The sequence below is a fragment of the Heloderma suspectum genome, chromosome 1, assembly GCF_057233095.1.
Source record: "Heloderma suspectum isolate Gila_16-S chromosome 1, 16-S_ref, whole genome shotgun sequence".
Taxonomy (NCBI): Eukaryota; Metazoa; Chordata; class Lepidosauria; order Squamata; family Helodermatidae; genus Heloderma; species Heloderma suspectum.
The window spans coordinates 246,526,905-246,554,863 of NC_139458.1; the positions used below are offsets into that span (position 1 = coordinate 246,526,905).

General features: G+C 41.3%; 1 protein-coding gene across 7 annotated transcripts in view; it reads left to right on the forward strand.

The window, feature by feature from the left end:
- Positions 1–27,959, forward strand: part of EHBP1 (EH domain binding protein 1) — a 367,326-nt gene that overhangs the window by 44,431 nt on the left and 294,936 nt on the right. For all 7 annotated transcript variants that reach the window (XM_084823020.1, XM_084823077.1, XM_084823002.1 and 4 more), the window contains exons 3-4: positions 17,533–17,590; positions 24,014–24,109. In XM_084823020.1, the coding sequence (XP_084679146.1) occupies positions 17,533–17,590; positions 24,014–24,109 (154 nt within the window). The remainder of the gene's footprint in view (positions 1–17,532; positions 17,591–24,013; positions 24,110–27,959) is intronic.

Consider the following 27,959-nt stretch of genomic DNA (forward strand, 5'->3'; position numbering starts at 1 on the left):
TCATTATATTTAAAAATTCCCTAACTGTAATTAAAAAACCACAATAAAACAATTTGAAACAATTTGCATAGCAATTCCAGCAAAAAGCAATATAAAATCAGAAATAGACTGGTAAAAGCAGCAGCCACCAGTCACCAAACAGAAGCCTTTGAGAATAAAAGGGTCTCAACCCATAATCTAAATCGTACGTGTTGGTGCCTATTGAACCAGTGTGCCAAAGATACTCAGTACCTAGGGGTGCCGTAACTGGAAAGGCCATTCACCACTTGCCTAACCTCAGAAGGCAGGGACACCCAGAGTAGGACCTCAGATGCAGATCCTAGACTTCAGACAAGTTCATATGGAAGACAGCACTTCAGGAACCCAGGTCTCAAGTTGTTTAGGGCTTTAAAGCTGAAAACCAGCACATTGAATTAGGAGCTAATGATGATTTTTTTCTTTTTTGTTGTTGGTAAACTATGATCTGACCTGTGCACTCTGTTTAATAATTGTGGTGCTGTATTCTGGACCAGCTAAAGTTTCTGAACTTCAGAAACTTTAAGAACACCCTGAAATAGAGCACATTGCCATAATCCAACCTGGGTGTTACAAGAACATGGTTGACCGTAGCAACGATATCCCCAGCCAAGGCCACAGCTGATGCTCAAGTGTAAGCAAGCTAAAGATGCTTTTTTGCCATGAAGGCTACATGACCCTCCGAAGTAAGGGCTGCACCCCCAAGCTTCTCCTTAGGGAGGAGTACAACCTCACCTAAAGTGGGCTGAATACCACCTCCAGAAGCCAGGAAACCACTTTTTAAAAGCAGCTCTATCTTGCCTGGATTGAGCTTGTTTGTTAGCCTGCATTCAGTGCCCTTGCTCAGGCCACTCCCGGTGGCTGCATTTACCAGTTATGGATCTCCTGCCATCTTCTCTAGTTGTGCTGTCAGACTTACTGGACTTTCTACCTTCTCTGCCTCATCCCCAGGCATTCTTGACCCCTGAAAACCCCTGGCTGTTAGTGAGTAGCAGGACCAAGTGGAACAGGACAACACTGTAGAGGCATGACCGTTTAATTTGCCCCAGCACTTTGCTGCTGCTTTGGCCAGCTTCCCTGGGGCAACCTATGCCAGGCATGTGGTTTCTACCTGTGTCTGTTGATCACAAGGTTGTAAGTTTTCTTTGTGTAAACCTGGATTGATTTTCAAAATATAGTATCCAGCTTTGTAATTATGTTGTGCTGTCTCAAACCCCTGTACTATTTATTTCCTCTACATTCTACTGCAAGCACAGCCATAAGAAAGCCAACTCCTGAAGGATGAGCCTCAGTCATCTTTACGTGTGGTATAAAATCTTATCTACTAGCGTTTTAACAAAAGGCATTGCAGGATAGTTGTATCAAGAGTGATTTTTCTCCAGATCCAGTTCTCTGTGAAAAGTCAGTTGCCAAGTTTATCCTTGCTGCATGTTCTGGATAAATGGATAGGGGCCTGGTTTAATTCAACACATTCTGCAAACTTCATCTCTATTGAATTTACACAGTCCACCAAAGGCCCATTGGAAAAATAAGTGACATCCAGGTATAGGAGGCCACTGGTTGTCACTGTCTGTGCTATTTTTAAACCAGAAAAGCTCAAGCCAGATAGATATTTGCCTATTGGAAAGCAGAACATCCTTGATCCAGAGATTTTTGTTTTGTTTTGATAAAGACAGAGTTCTGGTATCAATGCTCTCTCATTTGTGCTTGTATATTTTATAATATAAACAGCATTTGAAGGTCAGATCTTTCCTGGTCTCTCTGTCCAGTGTTGCACAACATAAATCCAAGGAAGGAGAAAACAGATTGCTCCATATTCTGACAATTGTTTTAAAATAATTTTTGGGATGTATAGCAGTTACTTACATTTATACTTTTTCTCTCCTCATTCTACTTAGACCAAGGTTGGGCAGCCTCCAACTCCCATCAGCCCCAGCATGGCCAATGGTCAGGGATGATGGGGTGGTAGTCCAGCAGCATCTGGAGGGTCCCCACTCCTGACTTGGAAGAACATCCTTTCCTTCCTTTCAAGGTTGTACTACTTATGAAAGTTCGCAAGAGCCTTTGGAAGAGTTGATTTAGTGTGCAGCATTGCTTAGGGATCAACAGGCAGGAAGACTGGTTTCTAAAATCTGATATCAACTCCCTGTAATAGTGAACTCATGTGGTGAGTGCTGACAGGATTGTAATCACTGAGAAATAAGAGGGGGAGGTATTCATATGCTTGTGGGAACCCTGAAGTTTTCAGAAGTACCACAAAACTTTAGAAAAAAAGTCTAAGGGGACAACCCCCTGCACAAACTTACACATTAGAACAGCCCAATGAGGTCTGAGCATGCTCAGTAGCCACAGAATGCTGGGTGTCTATCGGAGGGGGCACAAAGGAAACGGGGGGCAGTGGAATAGACTATCCTGGAAGAAGGCATAATTGGTTGGCTAGCTGGAATCCTGAACAGGAGCAGTTTGCTGCAACATTTTGTTGCAGAGCTCTTCTTATACAACATAGTACATCTGGATCTATTTTTGGATTTGGACTTTTATGTACTGTTAGGTATTGAAATCTGGTCACTCATTTCAATGATCAAGGCCAAAGCAGGGTCAGTATCCAAGGTATACTGAGACAAGGGCACAGAAAAAGCAGATGTTGTGCCAGCATATGCTAGTTGGAGTTGTCTCCTCCTTAAGGAAAGGGTGAATCCTGGTCCATCCTGGTTTCTCTCCATCCCTAATTTGGCTGCTACAAGATTGTGGCTAGTTACAGCTGCTATTAGCTATGCCCTTGCTGGTCCAGTGCTTTGGACTGTCTGTCTGAGTACTTGGGACAGCCAAGGTTTTACAGATGGAGAGGGATGTACATACACTGCATTAAACAAACAAGAGCATGTTGTAAAGAAAGAGGAGTGTTGACCAATTGCTAATATGTTAGTTGCAGCCCAGATTCTTATTGCAAAATTTTGTCGAAAGAAATACCACTTCTTAAGTTATGGGAAAATAGCATATGGCAAAGAATATTAATGTACAAAATAACCCTATATTAAAAAAAATCTGGGAAGGTAGAGCAACAAAGGAAGACTCAGTGAGACTCTGGAGTAAATTTATTATATTATTTATTATCCAGTAAATTTATTTACTGGAAAGGAAGAAATAAACTTTATAGTTCAACTGGAGTTCTGGAAGCAATTTAATCTTTGAAAAATAGAGCATTTGAGTCAGAACAATATTGTTATTTTTTATTTACTCTTTATTGTTGAATGTCCTATGTAATGAGTGTGAATATAAATGGAGAGTTTTTGTTATTGTTGTTATTAGGTTGTATTATCTCTGGCTCCTTTAGTATCTGATTCTTGATTGTATATTTGTACATTGTATTTTTTTTTTTTAATAATAAAAATTACAAACAAAAACAAGAGCGTGGAGAAAATAAACTTCTGAACCCCAGCAATCCAAACTCAGTAACCTGTATAAATTATGCAAACTGAACAAATTTGTGTGAGTTTTCTTACACTGCATAATTTATGTTATTTTTGCTCATCATATAGAGTTTTGCAAAAGACTGAAGCTCTGCCCCCAACCACTGAAAAGCTTATTCAGCCTCACTCTGGCTTCTGAGATTTCAATAGGCATTCCCCACACACTTTTCAAGCACATTTTTGCAGATGTAATAGCTAGAAATGTCCATATTAAAAATGAAAGCTGAGATTCTCAGGAAGCTGGAAGTCATGTGAAAGACTCTTGACATTGTACCAGGGAGTTTTCAGATGCAGAGCGACAGTTGCATGGAAGAGCTCCCCTCTTTCTGATGCTTGTTGTTGCTTTTCTCTCTAGCTTCAATAGCTGTATATTTTACAACTTCCCACTGAGGGAAGAGCTATCACTTTCTTTAAATTTATTCATTTGTTTATTTCAGTTTTATAAATCATTCTGCCCTAAAGTCTTGTATGTATTCAAGTCCCATTTTTAATTCTCTCTTCCTCACAGTGGTTCCATGAGATTGGTCACTCATATTCCCACTTCTCAGTAGGAGCTGAGGTATAGACAGATTTTTGTCCCTTTTTTGGCATTCTTTTTACCTGTCATCCATATAGCCAAGATTTAATAAATATGTCTTGAATTCTGTTAGCTGCAAGCAGGTATGGATGGATTAGACTATTTCCAGTCCGTGTCTATTTCACATGCGTTCATAAGTCTGTCCCATCCCATTTCTCTATCCATCTGCAGTTTAAAAACACACATGCACAAATTCATATTTAAACACAAATGTATTTTTTTCACAAAACGCATATTTTAAGATGTGTTTTATTTTAAAGTCACACATTTTTGAACATGTTATCCTAAAATACCCATTTTTATATACATGTTTTCTGAACCAAGAACAGTATCACAACATTTGAGACGTGCAAAAACTGGATGATAACTGTGTTCCAATCTGTATGTTAGTCTGGAAAGTGCAGGTCAGGTTTGTTTGCTTATCAATACGGACCTCATGAGGTTCTCAAGTATTGCTAACTGCAAGTAGGAAACTAGGAGACCTTCATGATGTGTATGAAGTATTCCAATAACTACATGGCTGAGCAGGATTTGAATGCAGACCCAAATCTGTTGTCTTGAACAGGCTGGCCCTTTTGTTCCTTGCAGATCTCCTTATGCTAGGCAAGGTGGTGGAAGTATGAAACAATGTAAACTGCAATTTCTTATGTAATCTTTATTAAATGAGGATGATGCTGAGGATTATCCCACACAGGCCTGGATTATCCCACACAGGCCTGGATTATCCCACACAGGTAGTAGGCTTTATTGCACATCACAATAAGCCACGCAGAAAATAAGCCACAGTGGCTTGGTTGTTTGATCACTAACCCATCTTACTCCCGGATTAGGCTTGCCGTGGCTTGTTTCTCCCTTAGTCCTCCTGCCTGCTTCCTTCATGTATCAAAAGGGCTTTTGCAGCACAACCTCAGCAGCCTACTCCTCTACTCCACTAATGAGCGCAAATGCGCTTATTAGCAGAATAGAGGTTTTTTGGTAGATTATTTTTCACCTTTAGGGAGATTTGCACAAATTTGCTGAAGGGCAGTAGTTATTGTGAATATGTGGAGTCGTTACAGTGAATTTGCGCAAATCTCCCCAAAGGTGGGGGAAAATGGTATCTAGGGAGGTGACGAGGTGGAGGAGTAAATTAACAAGTGTCATTTCTTATCAGTGTATCAGAGGAGGGAGGATAGTGACAAGGGTGACAACCCACTGGGCTGTTGTGTCGTGCGAACCAGGTCAGTATCAATATTGAATGTTATTTCCTTTCCCTCCCTTTTGAGAAAATATGATAGTCCAGGTTCAAGAGTTGGGAGCTAGATGCCAAAATCACTAAGAAACCAGTAAATGCTAGCACACTGTTACATTTTGTCAAGTCATAGCAAGGGGAGACTGTGAAGCAAATATGTGAAGCAAATAATTTCATGTACATCTAGCAAATGTAGGTGATTGTGATCATTGTTATAAAAAAAAATACTGACTTGCAGTAGCATACTGCAAAAGGTTCCTTAAGAGACATCACTAAAAAAGCTGACTAAACAGAGAGAGTTGAAATTTAGGTGACATTCATATTTTATCATTAACTTCTACGGACCCAGGATTTTACTTGAGGAAGCAATATTCCCTTTTAAAAGTGAGTTGTGTCCTTTTCTTTAAAAAGCTCTTCCAAAAGAAAATGTTAAGAATTTAGCAGACTTAAATTTTTAGAGGATTTTAAAAGGCACTCTAAAAACTAAGCTTGGTTAAAAAAGAGTTTCTCAGTAAAAGCCCAGCATGTGATGCTGAAAAAGAAAGTCAGCAGTGAACCAATGACACAGTATAAAATCTTATCTCAGAACTACTGACTTTATTCCTCAAGTAATTATTTTTATCCTTCAATAGGTGCATCTGCCTGATATTGTGCTAACATTGCTGCCTCTCTTGTTAATTACACTCTTTTAAACTTGGTTCACAAGGGCAATTTAGCAGAGTGTAGTAATTAATTCAGCCCAAATCAAACACAGTAAAAAAAAAAAAAAGGCAATTAGGTGCCAAACTACATACACAGTCTTTATTTCTTCTCTGAAGCATTTATGTTGGCAAACAGAAGTGAATGTCAAGACTGGCAGTATGTAAGGTAGTGAACCTTTGCCTGAATTGTTTAAAAGAAAACATTTTACTTGGTTCTGTTTTTAAATCTTATATTTAATTCTGCACAGGTGTGCTTGCTGGAGTTTAATGGATCTATCATTTGCAGGCTTATAGTTGAGAGAGATGGGAGGGCCATGCTACACTTGGTGTTACAATAAAAATATTTATATCCTCCTGGAGCATGTAGTTCTTCTAACAGATCAGCATTTCCCCTATACGTACCTGCACAGAAGTATATCAGGAGCCCAAAAAGAAAAAAGAAAAAAAGGGGGTGGGGTGGGAGGGAGAAAGAAAGGGAGAGAAAGAGAACACCAAATCTCTTTAAGCTTACTAAAGCTTTCCTTCCATCTCACCTGTGCTGGTGGTAATGGTGTGGGGATGATTCTTTCTCACCACAAGTATTCAGTTTCTTGTCTTAACTTTTATTTGTTCTTTGGTAACAAACTTCACCCTATCCACAGTTCTCCATGGTTTGGTAACATCTAAGATTAACTACTATAATGCATTATATGCAGGGCTGCCTTTGAACAGTGTTCAGAAACTTATGTTAGTTCAAAATATAGTCACTAGGCTCTTGCCTGGGACTGGTCAGTGGGAACATATATCACCTGTATTGAAAGAATTTCACTGGTTTCAGGCCTATTCCAGACATGTCAAAGTTCTCGTGCTTATCCCTAACGCCCTATATGGCTTAGGTGTGTAAAGGTATGTGTGCTTCCATACCAACCTGCCTGTGTATTGGGTTAATCTTCAGAGGTACTTCTCCACCATCAAAGATAAGCTGGGGGATAACCAGAGAGAGCACTTCACTCCCTAGAAAGGCCCATCTGGCCCCACCGTTGTTCTTCTTCCAGACAAAGATATGTTTATTCTCCCAGGCTTTAAATTTTTTAGAAATGTATTCTTTTACATGCTGGTATATTTTATTTTTCTATTTTATCTCATTTTTGTAAACTGCCCTGAAAGCTCAGCTGCATCTTTTACATAAATACATTTTCAGGAGTTTTAGTAGGTCTGCATGGTACTAAAAATGGTTTTGTTTTGGTTAAAGGCCTTTTAAAAAGAGGCTGATATTTTAAGTAAATTGCAGGAAGCTCTGAAAGCAAACCCAGGGTGGCGGACAGGGAGGGAGTAGGGAGCACCAAATACAAAAGAAAAAAGAGGCAAGCCTCAAAGTGGTACTGAAAAGTAATAGGGAACTGTAATGAAATAGTAAATTGTCCGACATGTTTCAGTGGAAGCCTTCCTTGAGGCACAAGAATTCAATTCGTTGTGTTCTGGGGAGAAAACGGGTCTCAAGAGAATACCAGAATAATTCAACAAATGAAAGGTTTCCACTGAAATGCATTTACTTATTAAGGTAACCTGTTATTTTTCAGTATCATTTTAATGCTTGCCTCTTTTAATGCTTGCCTTTGAATGCAAATCTACCACCATGCACAGCAACTTACAATTTAACATTTGAGCAAGTTTCCCAGGTACTTTGATGAACATATTAATTCCTTAGCCTTATGTTCTTGTGCCCTCCTCCCCCACCCCCAAAGGCTGTTGTTTCTGTATACATCACATTTACAGTACTTTCAAATGCAGTGATTTCCAGTTAGTATTGGAAGCAGTTCACACATTTCTGCTCTTATTCACACATTCCACTGCAACTGATCCAGTTTTAAGATGTGAAGAGATAAGTTACCAAGTGGAATTTATGTGTGTGTACATTCGTCCTGTGGAAGGCTTGACCTGAGAGTTTCCAGTGGCTTTTGAGTAGGAATCCTGCATCAATGGCTAGAAGGTTAAGGAAAAAATTCATTCCTCCACCAGAAACTGTGTGTAAGAACTGGAGTTCCATTTTCCATCTTGGGATATGTGTGTGTGTTCTCGGTTTGATTGACATACACCTTAAACATAATGGACTCACTGCAAATGGCTGCTTGCTTGAGTGGATAAGAAATTGTCATCTGCCATTCTTGGCTACAATTTAGTGTGCTTTCAGAGATAACAGAGAAAGTATTTTTTTGGCTCAGCATGAGGTTGTCTTCATTTTGTGAATATGTTTGATGGAGTCTGTAATATATTTTAAAATTTGAGTTAAGTCCTAGAAATATGGGCTGGATCCAGAATTGTATGAAGCAGAACTTTCATGAATGCCCCTGCAAGGGTAGAGGGAAGGCAAATTTTGCTGGTGCCTTGCAGTTCCCTGTGCCCCTCCCCCCAAAAAATCTGCTTCAGAAGGTTGGGAGCCCCTGCAGAACAGCATGGGAAGTGGCAGTGGGACTGCAGGGAAAAGGGGAAATTGACAAAATACACCCGCAGGAACATCCAGTTAGCAGAGCGGGAGTTTCCAGTGGATCTGACTCGCTTCCATGAATGGAAAGAGCTCTTCTGTTTGCAGAACAGCAGGGCTAGATCCAACCCATGATTATTTAATTAGGATTATCTGGTCATTTACAATTTCTATGAATAGTCATGGACTTAAATATTGGTGGCTACCAAGAAGAGGACCCTTTCTGTTGTGGCACCCCTGTTATGGAATGAGCTTCCCAGAGAGGCTGTCCTTTGTGCTCTTTCCGGTGCCGCGTGAAGACCTTTTTGCTTTCCCAGGCATTTTAATCTTTTAGTTCTGTTGTTTTAAATCTCTGCATTGCTGCTAGGTTTTGTTTTGTTTTTACTTTTGTACTGTAGTTTTAAACTTTGAAGGGCGCAATCCTATCCAGATGGCTGTAAACCACCTAACACAGAGGCTTACAGCCATCCAGTGCAGAGCAGGTGGAGCAGTGGAGGCAATCTTTCCCTCTGTGCTCCTCCCCCTCTGTGTTTTGGTTAAATGGGCTTTTTTGCCCATCTAGCTCGGGCTCTGCAGAGCAGGAGGGAAGGGGGATGGGGAGGCTTGGAGATATGGTGTAAGCCAGTCTCCCCTGGCCCCTCCCCTCCCTACCCATTGACACGCCCCCTTTCCCTCCTCTCCGAGGTTGCCTTTGCAACCTCAGAGAGGCAGCTGGTGCCGTTCTGTCCACGCTGGCTACAAGGGGGAGGGAGCTCGGATTCCTGGCTCCGAGGTCAGAGTGTTGTCTCCGACCTTGGATCCAGAAATCTGAACTATCTTATGGCCCCCCAAGACTCTGTCTAGGAGGTGATAAGATTGCTCCCTCCATTTTATATTGTATTTTATGCTGTACTTTAATTGTTTTAATTGTTGTGAACCGCCCAGAGAGCTTCAGCTATTGGGCGGTATAGAAATGTAATAAATGAATAAACAAACAAATAAATAAATGTACATTAACAATTTCCAATACTAATTTTTGCGCTGTATAAATGGGAACATAGCTTCCAGCCATTCCTCATGCGGGTATAGCTTGGCAAGTGTTTTTTACCTGTTTGTTAGTGCTGTGGTGATCATTTTATTGCATTTTATTTTGTATTGGTAATTTTAGAGTATTATCTTAACAGTGTTCAGTGTTGTATTGTTTTTATGTGGTTTGATAGCTGCTCTGGGCTCCTTACGAAGGATATTGATTGAGAGATTGATTGATTGATTGAGTGATGGGAGATCGATTGTATGCTCCAGAGTTCCAGAACTCCAGATAGCATTGTTCTGTATTACATGGGCATGCTTTATTTTAATAAGCATAGAGCTAAATCTTATTGTAAAACAGTTTTGCCACCTCTTTTTTTTTCTTGCCCCGTTGCTTTGCCTTTAACAGCAGCATGAAATGCAGGAAAACATCCGGTGAAATGTTTCCTGGCATGGTGAGAAAAGCAATAACAAAAGCTTGTTGTTGTTGTTTATTCGGTCAGTCGCTTCCGACTCTTCGTGACTTCATGGACCAGCCCACGCCAGAGCTTCCTGTGGGCCATCACCACCCCCAGCTTCCCCAAGGTCAAGTCCGTCACTTCCAGAATATCATCCATCCATCTTGCCCTTGGTCAGCCCCTCTTCCTTTTGCCTTCCACTTTCCATCAGCATCTTCTCCAGGGTATCCTGTCTTCTCATTATGTGGCCAAAGTACTTCAGTTTTGCCTTTAATATTATTCCCTCAAGTGAGCAGTCTGGCTTTATTTCCTGGAGTATGGACTGGTTTGATCTTCTTGCAGTCCAAGGCACTCTCAGAATTTTCCTCCAGCACCACAGTTCAAAAGCATCTATCTTCCTTCGCTCAGCCTTCCTTATGGGCCAGCTCTCGCAGCCATAGGTTACTATGGGGAATACCATTGCTTTAACTATGCGGACCTTTGTTGTCAGTGTGATGTCTCTGCTCTTAACTATTTTATCAAGATTTGTCATTGCTCTCCTCCCAAGACGTAAACGTCTTCTGATTTCCTGGCTGCAGTCAGCGTCTGCAGTAATCTTTGTGCCTAGAAAGACAAAGTCTGTCACTGCCTCCACGTTTTCTCCCTCTATTTGCCAGTTATCAATCAAGCTGGTTGCCATAATCTTGGGTTTTTTAAGGTTTAACTGCAACCCAGCTTTTGCACTTTCTTCTTTCGTCTTCGTCATGAGGTTCCTCAGCTCCTCCTCGCTTTCAGCCATCAAAGTGGTATCATCTGCATATCTGAGACTGTTAATGTTTCTTCCAGCAATTTTAACTCCAGCCTTGGCTTCATCAAGCCCAGCACGTCGCATGATGTGTTCTGCGTACAGGTTGAATAGGTAGGGTGAGAGTATACAACCCTGCCGTACTCCTTTCCCAATCTTAAACCAGTCCGTTGTTCCGTGGTGTGTTCTTACTGTTGCTACTTGGTCGTTATACAGATTCCCCAGGAGGCAGACAAGATGACTTGGTATCCCCATACCACCAAGAACTTGCCACAATTGTAAAAAGCTTTACCTTTTCCTGCACCTGCTACTGAAGGTGCAGGGAAAGGACCTCCAAAAAGTAACAAGCAGATTTGCTGCAAAGCCCATATCATCATAGGATAGTAATTACATTTAGCAGCAGTTGAGCAGACCAAAACATTAGCCACTTTTTTGTTTTGTTTTTATCTAAGGTCCCAGAACTTGAAACACTTCAGTACCGTATTACCTCAGAATACAAAGCCTGCCATGATTTCTTCCAAGGTTATATCGTTGACTGGGGCATATCAGCCCTGTATTTAAACATCACCTACTAGTCAGTGGCCATTTATTTAGTCAGTGCTTCCTTTGTTGCCTGAAGCAGAGCCCAAATGCCCTCTTACCCCACAAGGGGCATCGCTTAAAATAAAATTGCTGTACAAGCCCTACCTTCATCTATTTCATATCTCTCATAATGCTACATGAAGCATGTCACTTCAACCTGTTGTATGACCCTGTATTTAGCCACTTTCATGACAAATGGTTTTTAGGTGACTGACAGCAGTAACTTGTGCAACTTAGGAAACTAATATTTTTTATTGCTTATGATATTAAGTTAATTTGTTTGGACAGCTGGCACCAGATCATATTTTAACCCAGCTTGCTAGAACATTTCTGTTAACTTACAAATACATTTCTGAATCTTGCTTTTAATTTGTGAGATAACTTTGCGTGCATTGGCTAGTGGCCAATTGATTTCATTGTTTGAGGGAGTGGTAGCATTTCCGTTTCAATAATATTTGTCCTATGTTAAGTGACCAAATTGAATTTATTAGTCATTGGCTCTTTCTAAGCATTTGAATTTAGTTGTTAATATTGATCTGCTCCTACGCTTTAGCATTTGACAGTAAAATGATGGTCTGTGATCTATTCTTTTAGTGCATTCCCCTTCCTTCAGCATTAGACAAATGAAATTATGGAGAAGAGGCAGTTCTCAGAATTTCTAATCGCAGGTACAAACTATATATTTATGCACTGTAATGTTTGGAAAATGCATTTAGGTTGTTAACGTATTTGTGAAAAATTGAGAACATGAGAATGTTATGCTTTGTGTAACAATACCTTTTAAAAGATAGAAACTTTATACAGTATTTCTGAGTTTTATTGTATTGGATGTCCCTAGTCCTTTATTATGTGTAGGGAAAGCACACACCCCTCCTGACTAGAGAGATCTACTCCTTCTAAACATGCTACCTGTTGATGCCAGAATCTCCGCTTCAGGGTGCTTATTCCACATTAAAATAAATGCTAACTTTGGACTCAGGGAAGAGCCTGACTGCCTTCTATCCCTGAAGATTGGAGCCACCGCTGTTTGCTAGGGGAAGATGAGATTTTAAAGAGCGTGGCTGCTTTTAAAGAGAGCTAGGTTGCTTTTCTCAAAGGCTTACTTCTGGAAAAAAAGAGGTGAAAAATGAGGTAACTAGTATCTGAGCAGGAGTAATGGGGCTACCTCAAAAACAAATCAATTCGCTTCATGGACTTGTTTGTATCAGGGATGCAGTATTGGTCAGGGGAGAATCTACTCTAGAGCCTGTTTTGATTCGTGAGGCACTGTTGTGCCAGTTTTCTACTCAAAACACAATTGCTGTGTTGGGGGCGCATCGTAATGAACACATTAAATTATCAACCATGTTTATAATGCAATCAAGCATCACACAAAAATGCAGAATGTTTTAATTGCAGGAGATGTAGGAAGAGTTTGAACAGTTACGCATGTTGTTTATAGCATGAGCAGGTGCCACAAGCCACAGTATATGCAGTTGTGGGAGAAATGGTAGGGCATGCCGCTTTTTTTAGTCCAGTAACTTCATGTGCACTTTTGCCGCTGTACAGGAATAGAGGTTTAAAAATAAAAGTGTGGCTGTTCACTCCTGCACAGCTATGTAGGTGTGCAATGAAAAATAGTCACAAAATTGTCATCATCATTATCATCATGGATTTCCTGCCTGCAAATCACACGAAAATCAGTGCGAGGAAAAAACAGGGAATGGGAGGAGGAGGAAATGTAGATCCTACTAGAGAGGGAAAAGGGTGGGGGGATTTTGTTTGTTTGTTTACAAGTATTTATAAACCATGTAAATCTGCAGATTTCAAAACAGTGTACACAAATGATAAAACTATAAACTCATATGTAGAATCAATAAACCGTATTTATATATCCATAAAAATAAAATACATGGTGGGGTAAACTACACAGGGAAGGCTTGCATAAATAGATGCTTCTTCAACATGTTCCTAACAATTGTCTGCATCTGCCTAATCTCAGGGGAAAGATCATTCCACATAGCAGGCACTGCCACGCTAAGTACACAGCTCCAAACAATCACAGAGTGGATCAAAGGAACGTGTGGCACCACTAGAAGGGCCTCACCAGTTGACCTCAAGGACTGAATGGGTCTATAGAGGAGAAAGTGGTCTCTCTCTCAGGTAACCAAGACCCAAGTTGTTGAGGGCTTTATATATAGCAAGAAAACCGTAAACCTGGCCCAGTAGCAATAGGCAGTTAGTACAGTTCTTTCAGCACAGCTGTAATATTCTACCAGTGGGTTGCCTCACTCATCAGCTTAGCTGAAGCATTTTGTACCATCCGCAACTTCCGGACCAGCCTCAAAGGCAGACCCATATAAAGCACATTGCAATAATTGAGCTTTGTGGTTACCAGTGCCTGGACCACTGTTGCCAAGCTATCCTGCTCCAAGAATGGCTACAGCTGGTGTACCAGCCAAAGCTGGTAAAAGGTAGTCTGAGCTACTGAGGCCACCTGGGCCTCAAGCAACAAAGATGGTTCCAGAAGTACCTCCAGACTGTGCACCTGATCCTTCAGAGGGAGTGCAACCCCATCCGTAACAGGTACCCTACCAGTCTCCCAGATCTGGGAACCACTCATCCACCAGGCCTTTATCTTCTCAGGATTCAGCGTCAGTTTATTGGCCCTCATCCAGTCTGCCAATGCATCCAAGAACTGGTCCAGGCCACACCTGATTAAGATGTAACAAAGAAACAGAGTTGGGTGTCATCAACATTCTGACGGCATCATATAGGTGTTAAACAGCGTTGGAGACAAGATGGTACCCTGCAGTACCTGCTAGCACAATTGCCACAAGCCCAAGAGACAGTCTCCCAGTCTCTGGAACCAATCCTGCAGATATGAGTGGACCTGCTGCAATACAGTGCCCCCAGTGCAGGGGTGTTGCAAAACATGTTCTACAGCTTTAGAGTCACTCCTACAGATAAGAGTTATAATACTGCTAGATTGGAATATGCATGACATTGTGGCACACGGAAACGGCAAGCACCCTAAAAATCCACCATAAATGTAGTTTGGGAGAAAATGGAATGTTGAGGGAGAAAAAGTGACACTGGGGATGGGGAGTGTGTCATGTGCCCCAGGCATACTGGATTGTTTGCTATCATCTGTCTTTCCCCCCCTCTGTTTCTTCCAGCTTTTGAAATATCTTCCATGCTAAAATGAGATAAGAACTGTAAAATATGGGTTAGGTTTTCCGGATCTTGTTACATACCACCAGGCTATTTCCTGACCTGTACTAAATTTTGGTCTTTTCCACTCAGATTTGATTTTCCATCTTGGTCACTGTTGGAATCTTCTCGTCTGGAACCAAATGGAACCAATCTCCAAATGGATGGCATTAGGCTCTCACCATATTAAGGCAGACAGAGCTCCTCCTACAATCTTGACAGAGATGTGTGGCGTATTATGTCACGCCAATTACAGTTTGACCTATTTTCCCATGCTAAATTGACTTTATGGAGAAATCGAGATTTAAGAATCAGAAGGAAAATGTTTCTGTGGCAGACCTGGACAGATAAAACGATCTTTACCCTGGATTAATTATTGGGTATTGATGAGTTTTTGCTATTTTCAACTTTGAAAGATAAATTTGATTTGCCTGCTACAGCAGAATGGCAGTATTTGCAGTAGGAACATTTGTTAGTATCTAGATTCGGTTCTGCTGCTTTAACTGCCTCAGAGTCTCCTTTGCTTTTGAAAACACTTATTGAAGCTGACCAGATATATCGAGCCACAATTCATGTTTATAAATACTTATTATCAATGAATAAATATGATACGTGTGGTCTACAACAAGAATGGAACAGGGAATTGGAAAGTCCTGTTTTGTCTAATCAATGGACTACCGTTTGGCGTCTGTATCAGATATCTCAGTGGATCTCCACTTACGCCTTATTCAGCACAAACTTTTGTTTCACGTCTACTGGACACCACAATGTCTCTTTAATAAAGGTTTGTCAAACTCAGCTAATTGTTGGAGGTGTAATGCAGTTAACATTACTTTTATTCACATGTTTTGGAAATGCCCAATAGTTGTCCCCTTTTGGGAGGAAGTTGTTATATGGATAAATTTGGAAATGTATTGGAAAGCTCTTTAATATTTTCTGATGTACATGTTGTCTTAAATTACTTACCTGCTTCTTGGAATGTAACACATGGTCAGCATAAATGGATCTTTCGCGTTGTTTTGGTTGCTAAAAGACTGATATTGCAATACTGTAAGGATAAAAGTTCACCGTCTATAATGCAATGGATTGAAGACTAAACAACGCTAGCAACATTTAAAAGAGTGATATATAGGCGTAACTTGCAAATGGACTTATAGTTGGATATCTAGCCTGTTTTTACTGAAGTTTATGTGCAATCTATTCTTTTTCTCTGGTTTTCCCTAGAATATTGTAATATTTAAAACTGAGGATTTTAGGATATGTTGTTATATTTTTAATTTTTGGTTTTGTTATGTATTTTGTTTGTTTGTTTTGTTAAAACTCATAATAAAAAATGATTTAAAAATTGTAAAATATTTAGTAAACTGAAGTGTACTATACAGAATTAATATTGATTAAAAGCTGTTCCTTATTTATGGAGCTGCTGCTTCCTCTCTTATTAAGTTACTAACTTAATTCTCTTAAGGGTTCCTGACTGAGGCTTAAACATAAACAGAAGAGATCCTACTGAGAGTCCCTTCTATAGATAATGACAGATTTTCCGCTCTTCCCAATATTTTTACCATTCTACATATGTTCTATGTATGTCACCATCTGATTAGCACATCTCTATGCCAGATTTACCATGTAACAAGTTGACTTTGCTTTCATTGTAGTTAGCAGTGTCAGTTGTACAGGAATCTGTAGAGAAGGCCCATAGCCCAGTGATAGAGTATAAGGTTCTAGAATCAATCCCAGCATTTCCAGGTGTGGCTAGGGAAGACCTCTGCCTGAAACCCTGGAGACAAAACCTGTTGCCCGTCAGGATAGACATGTACGGAGTTAGATGAAACAATGGTCTGACTTTGTCAAAGGCAGCTTGTCATCCCATGTTCGTATGTTTCATCTCCCATATTTCCAAAGTGGCACGTGACATTTTAAAAAAATAATAATAAACATTTTGGAAGCTTGCTAACTGTGCATATCCCAGATCAATTACTGTTGCATCAACACCCAGAATTGTTATGAATGTATAGAATATCAGAAGTTATGTTAATTGATAACATCCTGTAGTTTTTCAAACTGTTCCACTTGCACCTGCATCCTTCAAAGCCCTGTGCGGGTGTTCTCCTGCTCGCATGCAGGACTGTCTGTAGGGGGATGTGGGTGCAACATGTAAGCCTCACCCCCAGCATCCCTGCACACCTGGCTTCTGTGTAGAGCTTCGCGCATTGAGTATGAAGTTCTAAAGAGAGCTTGTAAGCGCATTCAGCTGAATAGGCTTACAGAGTCTCTGCAACCTTAAATCTTGATAAGGCAGGGTTCACAGTTGTGGGAACTCTTTAAATGTGTTCAGCTGAACGCACTTACACAGCCCTCTTCATACCTTCCTGCTACATGAGATCCAGGTGAGTTGGGATGCTGGGGGTGGAGCTTACATGCATGCCCACATCCCTCTCCACACATTAGTTTTACACATGAATGCCTGTGCAGGGCTTGAGAGTATGCTAGTGAAAACTAGCATTGAGTCCATCCATCTACTCATTTTACTGAATGTTCATGTTTATATATTGACACACACATAATTTTACCTTGATTGATCTACCATATGTTCTGTGCAATGCATAATATTTTTAAAAATGGGGTTTTAAATCTTGTGAATTTGGAAAGTTTTGGTGGGTAATACTGAAAAATAGGCAAAAAGGCGAGACAGTAATTGATGGATCCTAGGCTCTTTCTGTAGTATAAAAGAGTGGTGTAAGGGAAAGCACCCCTACTTTAGGGTGCTTCCAGAGTAGGCTTTTATTATGCAATCACCCTGCCTTATTTACAGAATTTTATGGGGGATGTGTGTTTCCAGATGTTATTGTCTTCCACTTGTAACTTTCCTGTGTTTTCCCACCACTTCCATCTTTTTTTCTTTAAAAAGAAAGCAGGACGGGGGGAAGACAGAATAGCTGTCTTTGGCTGCCCATCTGGAAGCACCTTTAGTTACAGCTTTATTTTATTTCAGATATTTTTTAAAGCCCTACAGTTGAACAATTAATGGTGGGTGTCTTTGTCTTTCCCAACAGGCAACCAGATAAATTGGTGGTGGTTTGGACAAGAAGAAGTCGAAGGAAATCTTCCAAGGTTGGTTTTAGTGTAGTTAAATAAGAGAAATATATATGCCATTTGATCATTGTCCTGATTTAAGACAGGAGAGATCTAATTTCTGTTTTTAATGGACCAAAGCTGTACTTTGTGTTCTATTGTTAGTAGTACTGGTCCTTAATATCACTATTAATGTTGCATCCATGCGTACTTACACTGGATATAGTGTTTCGCTTCAGCATCTGTCATTGTGGAGATTAATGTTATACAGATCCCTAAAACTGATAAATACCAATGGCACTCCAGTTCATGTAGACATAGCAGTAATGTAAATATACATTCAGTAGTAATTCGAAATCATTTATTTGTTTGTTAATTTATTACATTTTTATCATATCTTCAGGGTACTATACATTATTTCCTCCCCCACTCCCAGTTATATTGTCACAACAAACCTGATTGGTGGGCTAGGCTGGGAGATAGTGACTGGCTAAGATCATGCAGCAAGCTTCATGGCTGGATAAGGATTTGTACCTGGATATTTCTGGTCCTGGTGCAGCACTAGTCAAGAAGTTGGGAACCTTTTTTCCAGGTAATTTGTCAGGGCAGGATGCCAGTGGTGACCAGGACTGGAGCCAACATGGGCAGGGAAACCCCACCACATCTCTCTTTCTGCCACCTCCTCTCTCCCTCCCTCTCTGCTCCTCCCTGTCCAACAGGCTACAGGAGGGTGGGGGAGACAGATAGTTTTTGCTAGAGCTCTGAACTGATCAGGCTTCTTCACCCGCCTTCCATTGCTTTGTTCATTTCAGCTTTTCCCCTTCTTCGTTCCCTCCTGACCTCTATCTCTCCCCCTAGACTCCTCTCACATGCATGAAATTATTTTATTTATTTATTTACAATATTTATATACTGCTCCTCATCAGAAGATTTTGGAGCGGTGAACAATATGATAAAAGAATAAAACAATGGTTGAAAGAGTTAAAACTTTAAATTAAAAAAAAGACAAACCCCAACCAAGTGGAGTTCAACAAACCACGGCTGGTCATGCAAGGAAGGCCTCTTGAAAGAGCAACGTCTTCAGGTGGTGCTGGAAGGAACACAATGTTGGTGCCTGCCTGACCTCTAAAGGCAGGGAATTCCACAGGAAGGGGGCCACCACACTGAAGGCTCTTCTCCTGGTGGACTCCAACCGGGCCATGGGTCCATATGGAACCACCAGGAACATGCCCTCTGATGACCTCAGTGACTGGGCAGGTTGGTAGGGAAGGAGGCTCTCTCTCAGGTATCCTGGTCCCAAGTTTGTAGGGCTTTGTACACTAGTACTAATACCTTAAACCTGGCCCGGTAGCGAATAGGCAGCCAGTGCAGTTCCCTCAGCAGAGGAGTTACACGCTGAAAAGGGGCAGCTCCTGACAACAGCCGAGCTGCTGCATTCTGCACTAGCTCCAGCTTCCGGACCAGCCTTAAGGGCAGCTCCACATAGAGCGCATTGCAGTAATCCAGTCTTGAGGTTACTAATGCCTGTACCACCGTGGTCAAGCTATCCCTGTCCAGGAGAGAATGTAGCTGGCAAACCAGCCGAAGCTGGTAAAAGGCACTCCAAGCTGCCACAACAACTTGGGCCTCCAGTGACAATGATGGATCGAGGAGTACCCCCAGACTACGGACCTGATCTTTCAGAGGGAGTGCAACCCCATCCAGAACAGGCAATGAGTCTATCTCCCGGACCCAGGAACCACTCACCCACAGGGCTTCTGTCTTGCCAGGATTCAGCTTCAGTTTATTGGCCCTCATCCAGCCCATTACTGAGTCCAGGCACTGATTCAGGACTTGCACAGCCTCTCCTGATTCAGATGCCACAGGGAGGTAGAGCTGCGTGTCATCAGCATGCTGATGGCATTAAGCTCCAAATCCCCTAATGACCGCTCCCAGCGGCTTCATATAGATGTTAAACAACATTGGGGACAGGATGGTACCCTCCGGCACCCCATAGCTGAATTGCCAAGGGGCCGAGGAATAGTCACCCAATGTTACTCTCTGAAATCGGCCCTGTAGCTAGGACCAGAACCACTGTAGCACAGTGCCTCCAATACCCATCCCGCAGAGTCGATCCAGGAGTATACCATGGTCAATGGTAACAAAAGCCGATGAGAAATCGAGCAGAATTAACAGGGTTGCACTCCCCCTGTCCCTCTCTCGATGAAGGTCATCCATCAGGGTGACCAAGGCTGATTCAGTCCTGTAACCAGAACGAAACCCAGACTGAAATGGGTCTAGATAATCAGTATCCTCCAAGAGTGCCTGCAATTGGTCCGCCACAACCCTCTCAAGTACCTTCCCTAGAAAAGGGGTATTTGTGACTGGGTGGTAGTTGTCTAATACCATTGGGTCCAGGGTGGGCTTCTTCAGGAGTGGCCGCACTACTGCCTCCTTAAGGACAGCGGGAACCACCCCTTCCCTTAGGGAAGCATTTATCACTCCCTGGACCCACCCAGTCATACCTCCTCGGCTAGCTTGTATTAGCCAGGAGGGACAGGGATCAAGAAGGCACGTTGTTGGTCGCGTTAGGTTGAAGGCCATAGATTGCCCACCCCTGCTCTAGCTACTACACCCCATTGCTTATTGAGGTTAGTTCTGATTAAAGAAAAAGGCTGTTTATGCTAATATAAAGAAAGAGCAAATTACCATAGTTACATACTGTTATTATTTGATTGGTTTCCTGGAAAAATGGCTCTCACCCAGCATGTTTACCAGGTCACCTTTCCTGTGAAGAAAATGAACTAACTTTATTCTCACATTATTTACACAATTAAAGGGTTGCCCTCCTTTCAAGTTGTTCGCCCCTGAACTATATTGCAAAAATACAAGACCTGCTTTACTGCCAGGGCATCCAGCTATTAGTTTGTTTATTAATAAATACTAACCTTGAAAACTAATTTAGTGCCAGCTTAAAATAATCTTTGTGCTATAAGGAGCAAAATGTACAAAATAGATAAAAATGAGTAGGACAAGTTTGCATTTGAATATCTCTCATGCTAGCTCCTTTGTGACCATGTTTCCATATTCTTGTACGTGGTCATATCCATCATGGCATTCTTTAGTGAAAATGTTTTTCCTAGCATGGGGATATAATTTGAATTTGTTTCGTTTAACTGCAGTGTTTGGTTTCTCACACTTATATTACTGTAATAGAATTTATTTTAGAATGCGCATTCTCATCCACATTCTGGATGACATCTAATGTTGTGTGACCAGACTTCTGCTCATGTAATGGGACTTCTCCTTGCTCTCCTCTCCATCCAGCTGCATGTGTCCCCTAAATCTGCTCCAGAGGGTCCCCCAATCATCCAGAACAGCTTTGAGGGGTGTGCAGAAGGCTGAAGGGGAGGGGAGTCCTTTCTGTTGGCAGACAGATGCCGCTGGATACAACCCCCTGTTGTTTGTAGTCCAGCCGTATAATACACTCAGTAGTACCATGTGCCCAGATTTTCTAGGTTTTTAAGCACCTGTGGATGGGCTGATAATGCTGGTCTTATCAACAGTTCCTCAACCCCAGCATTACATGTTGTTGGAGGCCATAGGTGTCCTTCTCCTCACACTTAGAACTGTCATGCAGTGAACATGACTTCTGGACATCTGGTGCTACGCACAGTAGTTATTAACTAACATAGGCAATCAATGTATTCTGTTGTTTTTAAGTACTTGACTTCCTTCCAGACCCAGTACACTGGCATGTCAGTTAAAGAGATGTTTAATCAGGGCATTCAGATGTCATTTCTAAAATGTCTCAAACTGTAGAAACAAACTGTTGTCTTCCACCAAGCTCAGGAGACGTAACATGAGTCTTAATTTTTTTTTTTTAGGTAACTGGCATGATTCTGTGTGATTTGAAATGTTTATCTGCAGGACTATAGATCAATAAGCATTCTTAATCTCTTAGTCATCCTGCCGGTAACACAAATTATTATACATCTTATTTATTTCATCTAATTGCATGCTTGGAAGCAAGTCAAATGCCAAATTCTTTTGTATTAAAAAAGATATTTGTGTCCCAACAATTACATAAATCTTTGCCAGTCTGTTCTTGGCTTTCTTATATTCTTCTTTTCATGAGGATGGAATAATGGGAGAGGACATTTCAGTACACAATGAACTAAAAATCGGAGAGAATTTGACACAATAAATCTATATCGTAGATTTATCAGAGAATCGGTTTGCATATTTCTCACCTTTGACAAATACACTGTATGTTACAAAAGTTTAGCCTAGGAACCTCCCTCTTCCTATTTCCCATTACAGTAGAAGATAATACTGGTGGCTTGTTGTCATTGCCTAACAGCTACAGCCCTGGGATAACTGACAGTGCTGGATGAAAACAGAAAATGCCCCATTTGCCCTCCAGCTTGTGTGGCCCTCAGTTTCTGAATATTGTATTTTACTTGCTCTGTTAAGGTCCTGAGACTTTTTTCCTTTCTACAGATGTAGAGCACTCTGCCAGTAACAGAGTGTTACTTCAGTACAGGATTGTTTGGCAAGTTGGGGCAATAGATGGGATCTTAATTCCAGTCATAGCTTGAGTGGCGGCTTGAATATTTCTCTTACCTTTTTAGTAAGATTACAATACGACTTTATCCTGCCTGTGGATTCCTCATTGCAGATAACAAAACACGTAGTAAAGGTTGAGGCTTGCTCAGATCAGACTGGTCGAAAGAACCAAATCTCTGAATGTGCTAAAAGGTTGACAGGAAAGACAGTGAGCACGGAGGGTTTTCTCCACATTTTTAGAGAGTAGAAAGGCAGGCTAAGATGCTTCCTTCTGGCCATTTGTGCTGTCCCACATTTGGGACATTGCCATTGTACAATTCAGCCACAGAATGCTCTAAAAAGCTCTGTACCTCAATTGCTTCCTTTCAGTCTATGTATGGTGAGTAGGTGCCAAGAGACACAAAATGTGTTATCCAATTACTGATGCTGAGATCATGCGTAATGTATTATTAATTGAACAGCACCAGTAGTATAATACTTTTCTTAGGACCAAATGGAGGTCACAAAATTAGAAACAGTTGGTAGTCATGAAATAGTGAGCTAGCTTCTGAGTTTTGTGACTTCACATTTGCACCAGTAAAGATATTATGGTGCTGATATGGATTGTTTTTCATAAATTGATTGAAATGCATTGTTTCTTAAATGTTAATTGGATATATCTTACTAAATTCATTTTTATAAAATATTTGAGAGTTCCATCCAATGAATAAGTTGCCTTATTGGATCAGAACAAAGACTAATCTAGTTCAGCACTATCTCTTCCACAGTGACTCTTTGGTTTGTCTCCAGTATGCCCAGAGGCATTCTTGGAAGTAAAGATGGTGCTGCAGGATGGTGCTTTGCTTTGCAGCATGCCAGCCTCCCAGTTAAGAAAATATAATTTAAGAAATCACAGTAAGCAGGAGGGGTAGGGAGCCTGGTGGGCACCAAGAGATCTCAGGCCCATGTTGGAAACCCCAGGCCTACAGAAAAAGAGAGAAACGGGTCTACAGAAATCAGATATTGGGCAGACTGCACGAGTCTACCAATCTGGTTGACAGCAGCAGCTGAGACATGGAACATTTGTGTGTCAGCAGAAACCAACTCTCCCCTGACCCCCAAAAATGTAGGGCAGAGGAAGAGAGGGAATGGAGGTGCTCAAGGCCCTGACAGCTTCTAATAAGTACCCTGGGTGGGGGGACGTCTTCAGAACTGTGTGCTGCCCATTGAGGTTTGAGGCTGGCAGCTCCCCAGCACTATATATCTTAGCAGGGGAGGGTGTCAGGGGAGGAGAAATTCTGTCTGCTATTGCTTCCCCACCCCTGGAACTTCCCTCCCCCCTAAAGGCCTGAACAGATCTACAAGGCTCCTGTTCCAGGTTGTCTGGAGCCCTGAACGGCAGCACTCCTCTTAGAGGCTACGTTTCCACTGCAGCATTATGTTGCATGCCCCACTTACCTGGGCTAATACCACTGAAGATGAATTTGTATATTCATGCAAAGCTGGGGGTTGAGCAGAGGAGGGACTTGGGGGACTGAACCTGGCCCAGCATCAGTCCAGGAGCAGGGCAGAAGTTAGAACAGGCTCCCAGAGCTCAACCCAGCCAGCAGAGGTAAGACGAAGCCTGAAAAAAGTCCCTGAAAAAGTGCTGCACTTTTTCTAGCACCGATGACTTTCCAGAAGATTGCCTGGTGAGGGAGAACATGGTAAACTCAAGGAGCCCATTTCCTCTTGATCTTGCCTGAAGTTTGTGGGCTGAGTTTTAGTGAAAACTGTTTTTTTGGAGCCTGTGGTCCCGTATTGTGTAATTCGTTTCATTTCTATCAGTCATCCCCACTTCGTGTACATGACAGTTTTGGCTGTACACATTAATCCCAGTGGTTACAATTGTGTGAGTCAAGGCTTTTCCCTTCCCCCACCCCAATCTCTTTACAGGCTCATAGCTGGCAGCCGGGAATAAAAAATCCATACCGTGGTGTTGTTGTGTGGCCTGTTCCTGAAAACATTGAAATCACTGTGACACTTTTTAAGGTAAGTGTGTTTTGTTTTGGATTGTTCAATTTCATGCATAGATTAATGGCTAACAGGAATTCTGATGAGCAGGTGCATTTAACCTGATACCACATTTGTTATTATTTTTATTCATTAATAGCTCAGTCTGCATGCTTTCTTGGAGGTTTGCCCTTTTGAAATAAAAATAATTTCCAAACAGATAGTCTTGGAATCCAGACCTGAGCCTCTTGTCATCAATAGAAATTAAACCCCCAGGCTGCAATCTTAAACACACTTACCTTGGAGTAAGTCACATTGAATGCAGTGTGGCTTACTTCTGAGTAGACCTGTAGAGAGTTGCCCTGCACATTTATTTCAGTGTGAAACAAGATCACGGCCTTATAACCTGATCCTATGCATGTCTCAGTAAGTAAGTCCCAGTGAGCTCAGTGGGACTTACTCCCAGTAAATGTACACAGCAGATGTGGGGTCTGTGGGTTATCCTCCAGATGTTGTTGGACTGTAACTCCCATAGCCAGTGGTGAGGGACGGTGGGAGTTGCAGTCCAACTACATCTTGAGGGCCACCCATTTCCAGTCCTTGGTGTGTAGAATTTCAGCCTTCAATTATTATTATCATCATCATCCATCATTTATTTATTTATAAAACTCATAACCCGTTTTCCCTGTTTTCAAGAAGTTGAACTTATGCAAATTAAAAACCTATAAAACACAGAAAGCAGTCTTCAATGATACACATTACAAGTAATAAAACATCAAGCAACAGCAGGATGGCTTCCAGTAATTATGCCATAAAACCTTGTCTGCTATTTAAAAAACATGTTCAGGCTCCTTCTGAAAGACTGCAAGCTCTGATTCTAGTAGGCCTATTACTGGAAGGAATTCCAAGTCTGACTGGATTTAAAACACTTATCAGTGCAATCCAATTCATGTTAACTCAGAAGTAAGCCTGACTGAGTTCAGTGGGGCTTGCTTCCAAATAACTGTGCTTAGAATTGCAACCTATATCCTACTTCGAAAATAATTGCCAAAAAAGTATAGTTTGTCTGCAGTACGTGTCAGTTTATTTTACTGCAGAAAAGGTTCAACAAGGACATTTTCCAAAGAGAGCTACATTCCAGAGCCCATGTATTCAAATGGGTATGTCAGAGAAATCTGCAATGGAATCAAAGGAGTTTGGATTTCTTTGAATCCAACCCATGGGTTCCACAGCGGACTGGTTTTTCCTGAGTCACAGAGATTCTGCAGACTTGCAGACTGGTTTTTTTTATTTTCTGGAATTTTATGCAAACGTAGTAATAGAAAAATAAGTAAAACAAAAAACACTAGCCAAAATGTGCATTTCCCGTATAGGCTAAAGTGTGAAAATGCACATTTGGGGGGATTTGTGCATTTACGGGTTGCACGTTTTTGCAAGTGTGAATTTGTGCAAGGGCGAATTTATACAAATTCTGAAAATTGGAAAAAATCTGATTCCATTAGAGAGCTGATGATGGAATGAAAGGCACCTGACAATCCATGAAATGCAGATGGAACAGATTTTTTAAAAATCCTCACATCTCTAATCTCAAATAAGGACTATTATGTTCTAAGGTGCCAACTTCCAAACTTTAGTTGTGATCTGGGATTTTTAAGTGTCAGGATGTACTTAACATTCTGTTGTTGCAACACTTTCTCAATTTTGCTCATAGGTCTTGGACCAGAAAAATCTGTTCCTAAAATTTCTTTGGGGCATATTATATTTTCCTTTTTCTCTCCTAGCTAAATTAGGAGGAGAGCACATTGGCAATATACTCTGCAGTCACTTCTCCCAGCTATTCCAGCTAGACAAAGACTGAGGTTATAGGGACAAGTGGGGGAGAGGGGAGGGCAAGTGAAATGCAAGGGGGTAAATTGGCTGTATATATGTTGGTCTCAGGTTGTCATAGAATGGGGTAAATTTGAATGTGGGTAAAGTCATATATGCATGTTGTGTGGATTTGAGAGACTACCGATACAGATTGTTTGCAAGGAGGTATATTGCATACAAATTTTGGAAACTAGTATTATGTCTGAAATGGGTATCAAAAATTGAAATGGATGAATAAGGGACAATCCTTGAAAATTGCTCAAAATTAAGAGGATCCAATTTAAGGTACAGTAGCCAGGATGAATTTCCTCTTAACATCCCCCCTTCCAGCGCCTTCTCAAAATATTCACTGAGGGGGCTTCTTTTTAATATTAAAACATTTTGGGCTAAGGTTTCATTACCTGAGGTGAGGGACTGTTACAATTTGGTAATACTAGGCAAACTGTAAGTGAACTAAACGTTAAGCTGTTTTGTTTCTATGTCACATCTTTCTGGAACTGTAGTCCTATAGAGAAATTGTGTATATACTAAGGAAGAATACACTGGGATAAGCAGTAGCATACTTTAAAAGTACAGCCACCTCAATATGTGTGTGTACTGGGTCAATGGGATTAATGATTGCTAGGCCTTTTATATTGGCCTAGTTCTTACTGATCAATTAAACCTGTGTCTGGGCTGTGCCCCTTTGAACTGCAGGCTAAGCTTACTTGATAGAATGCTCCCCCACAAAGAAAAAAAGAATCCTAACTATATAAAACTAGTCTGTTGGGGAAAAGGGTCAGGCTAACTGAAAGATCACCTTCTCCCATACGAGTCTGCTCAGTGTTTAAGATCTTCTGGAGAGGCCCTTCTTTTCAGACGGCTGCTATCAGAGGCACGTTTAGTAGTGACCGAAAATAGGGCCTTTTTGGTGGCTGCTCCCAGGCTGTGGAATTCCCTCTTTGTTGTCCTTCCTCCAGCAGGCAGAGGGTGCTTTATTCAAGAAGGCCTTTGGCATATCAATGGGTCTGTTAGTTTGGGTGCTGTTTTTTTTTATTATTATTCTGTAGTTGTTGCGTTTTTATTGTATTTTATTGTATTTTATTGTTTTAATTCATTTTAATTATGCCTGTAAGCTTCTTTGAGTGCCAGTTTTTGGAAGGAAGGTGGGGTACAAATCGAATAAATAAATAAATGCCTCTCCTTGTCATTCAGTTTTATATGTCAAGGAATCTTTTTGTATACAGGGGCTCAGGTGAGACCCCACCTGCAGCTTGAACTGGTACAACCTAGACACAGATTTTTCAGCTCAGTGGTAACTAGCCTAATTGTGCATGGGGGCTGAGGGTAGGAAGTGTAGCAGTTAGCCAGCTGCCTATGCAAGATTAAGAAATGCTGAACTGCCCATGATATCTGTTCTCCACTGGCCAAGGGGAACTCTTATGCCACATATACCATGACTGCATCCTCGTGCCCCAGATTCATCAAAAATAAGCACTGTCTTCTGGTTCTGTATTTAATGCAGTGTTCAGTATCACCTCCACCAGTAAGGATGAGTTGGAAGAGTGAAATATGTGCACCATTTTTCCACTGTTTAACTACTCTGAGCAATGTGCAGCTATTAATGCCATCCAGAAAAAATAAAGTACACACATATACTTTGGGTCTTGATGACTAGTTGTGTCAAATGGGGGAAGACAGGTTAACTGGTTTTGCTGGTTTTTATGGAAGGTGGAAGGTCCCCAGGAGAAGGTCCTTGCTGTAGTTTTAGCATCAAAGCATGAAAATGGCCCTGTATCCCAACAGCAACTGTTGCACTGAGTAAAAACTGAGCTGCTGGTTTTTTATCTGTTTTGGCAACGTCTGCTGACAGAACATGTTGCTCATGCAGAGCCATATAGGAATTGGAGATAAAGGCCTGATTCTGTTTGTAAAGCAGCAATCTGAAATGGTAGCATAGGTAAAGAACAGGGGCTAAGATAGACAAGCCATGTGTTTTGGGAAGCAATACAGATTGCAGTGTCTCTGAATCTGTAAGTGG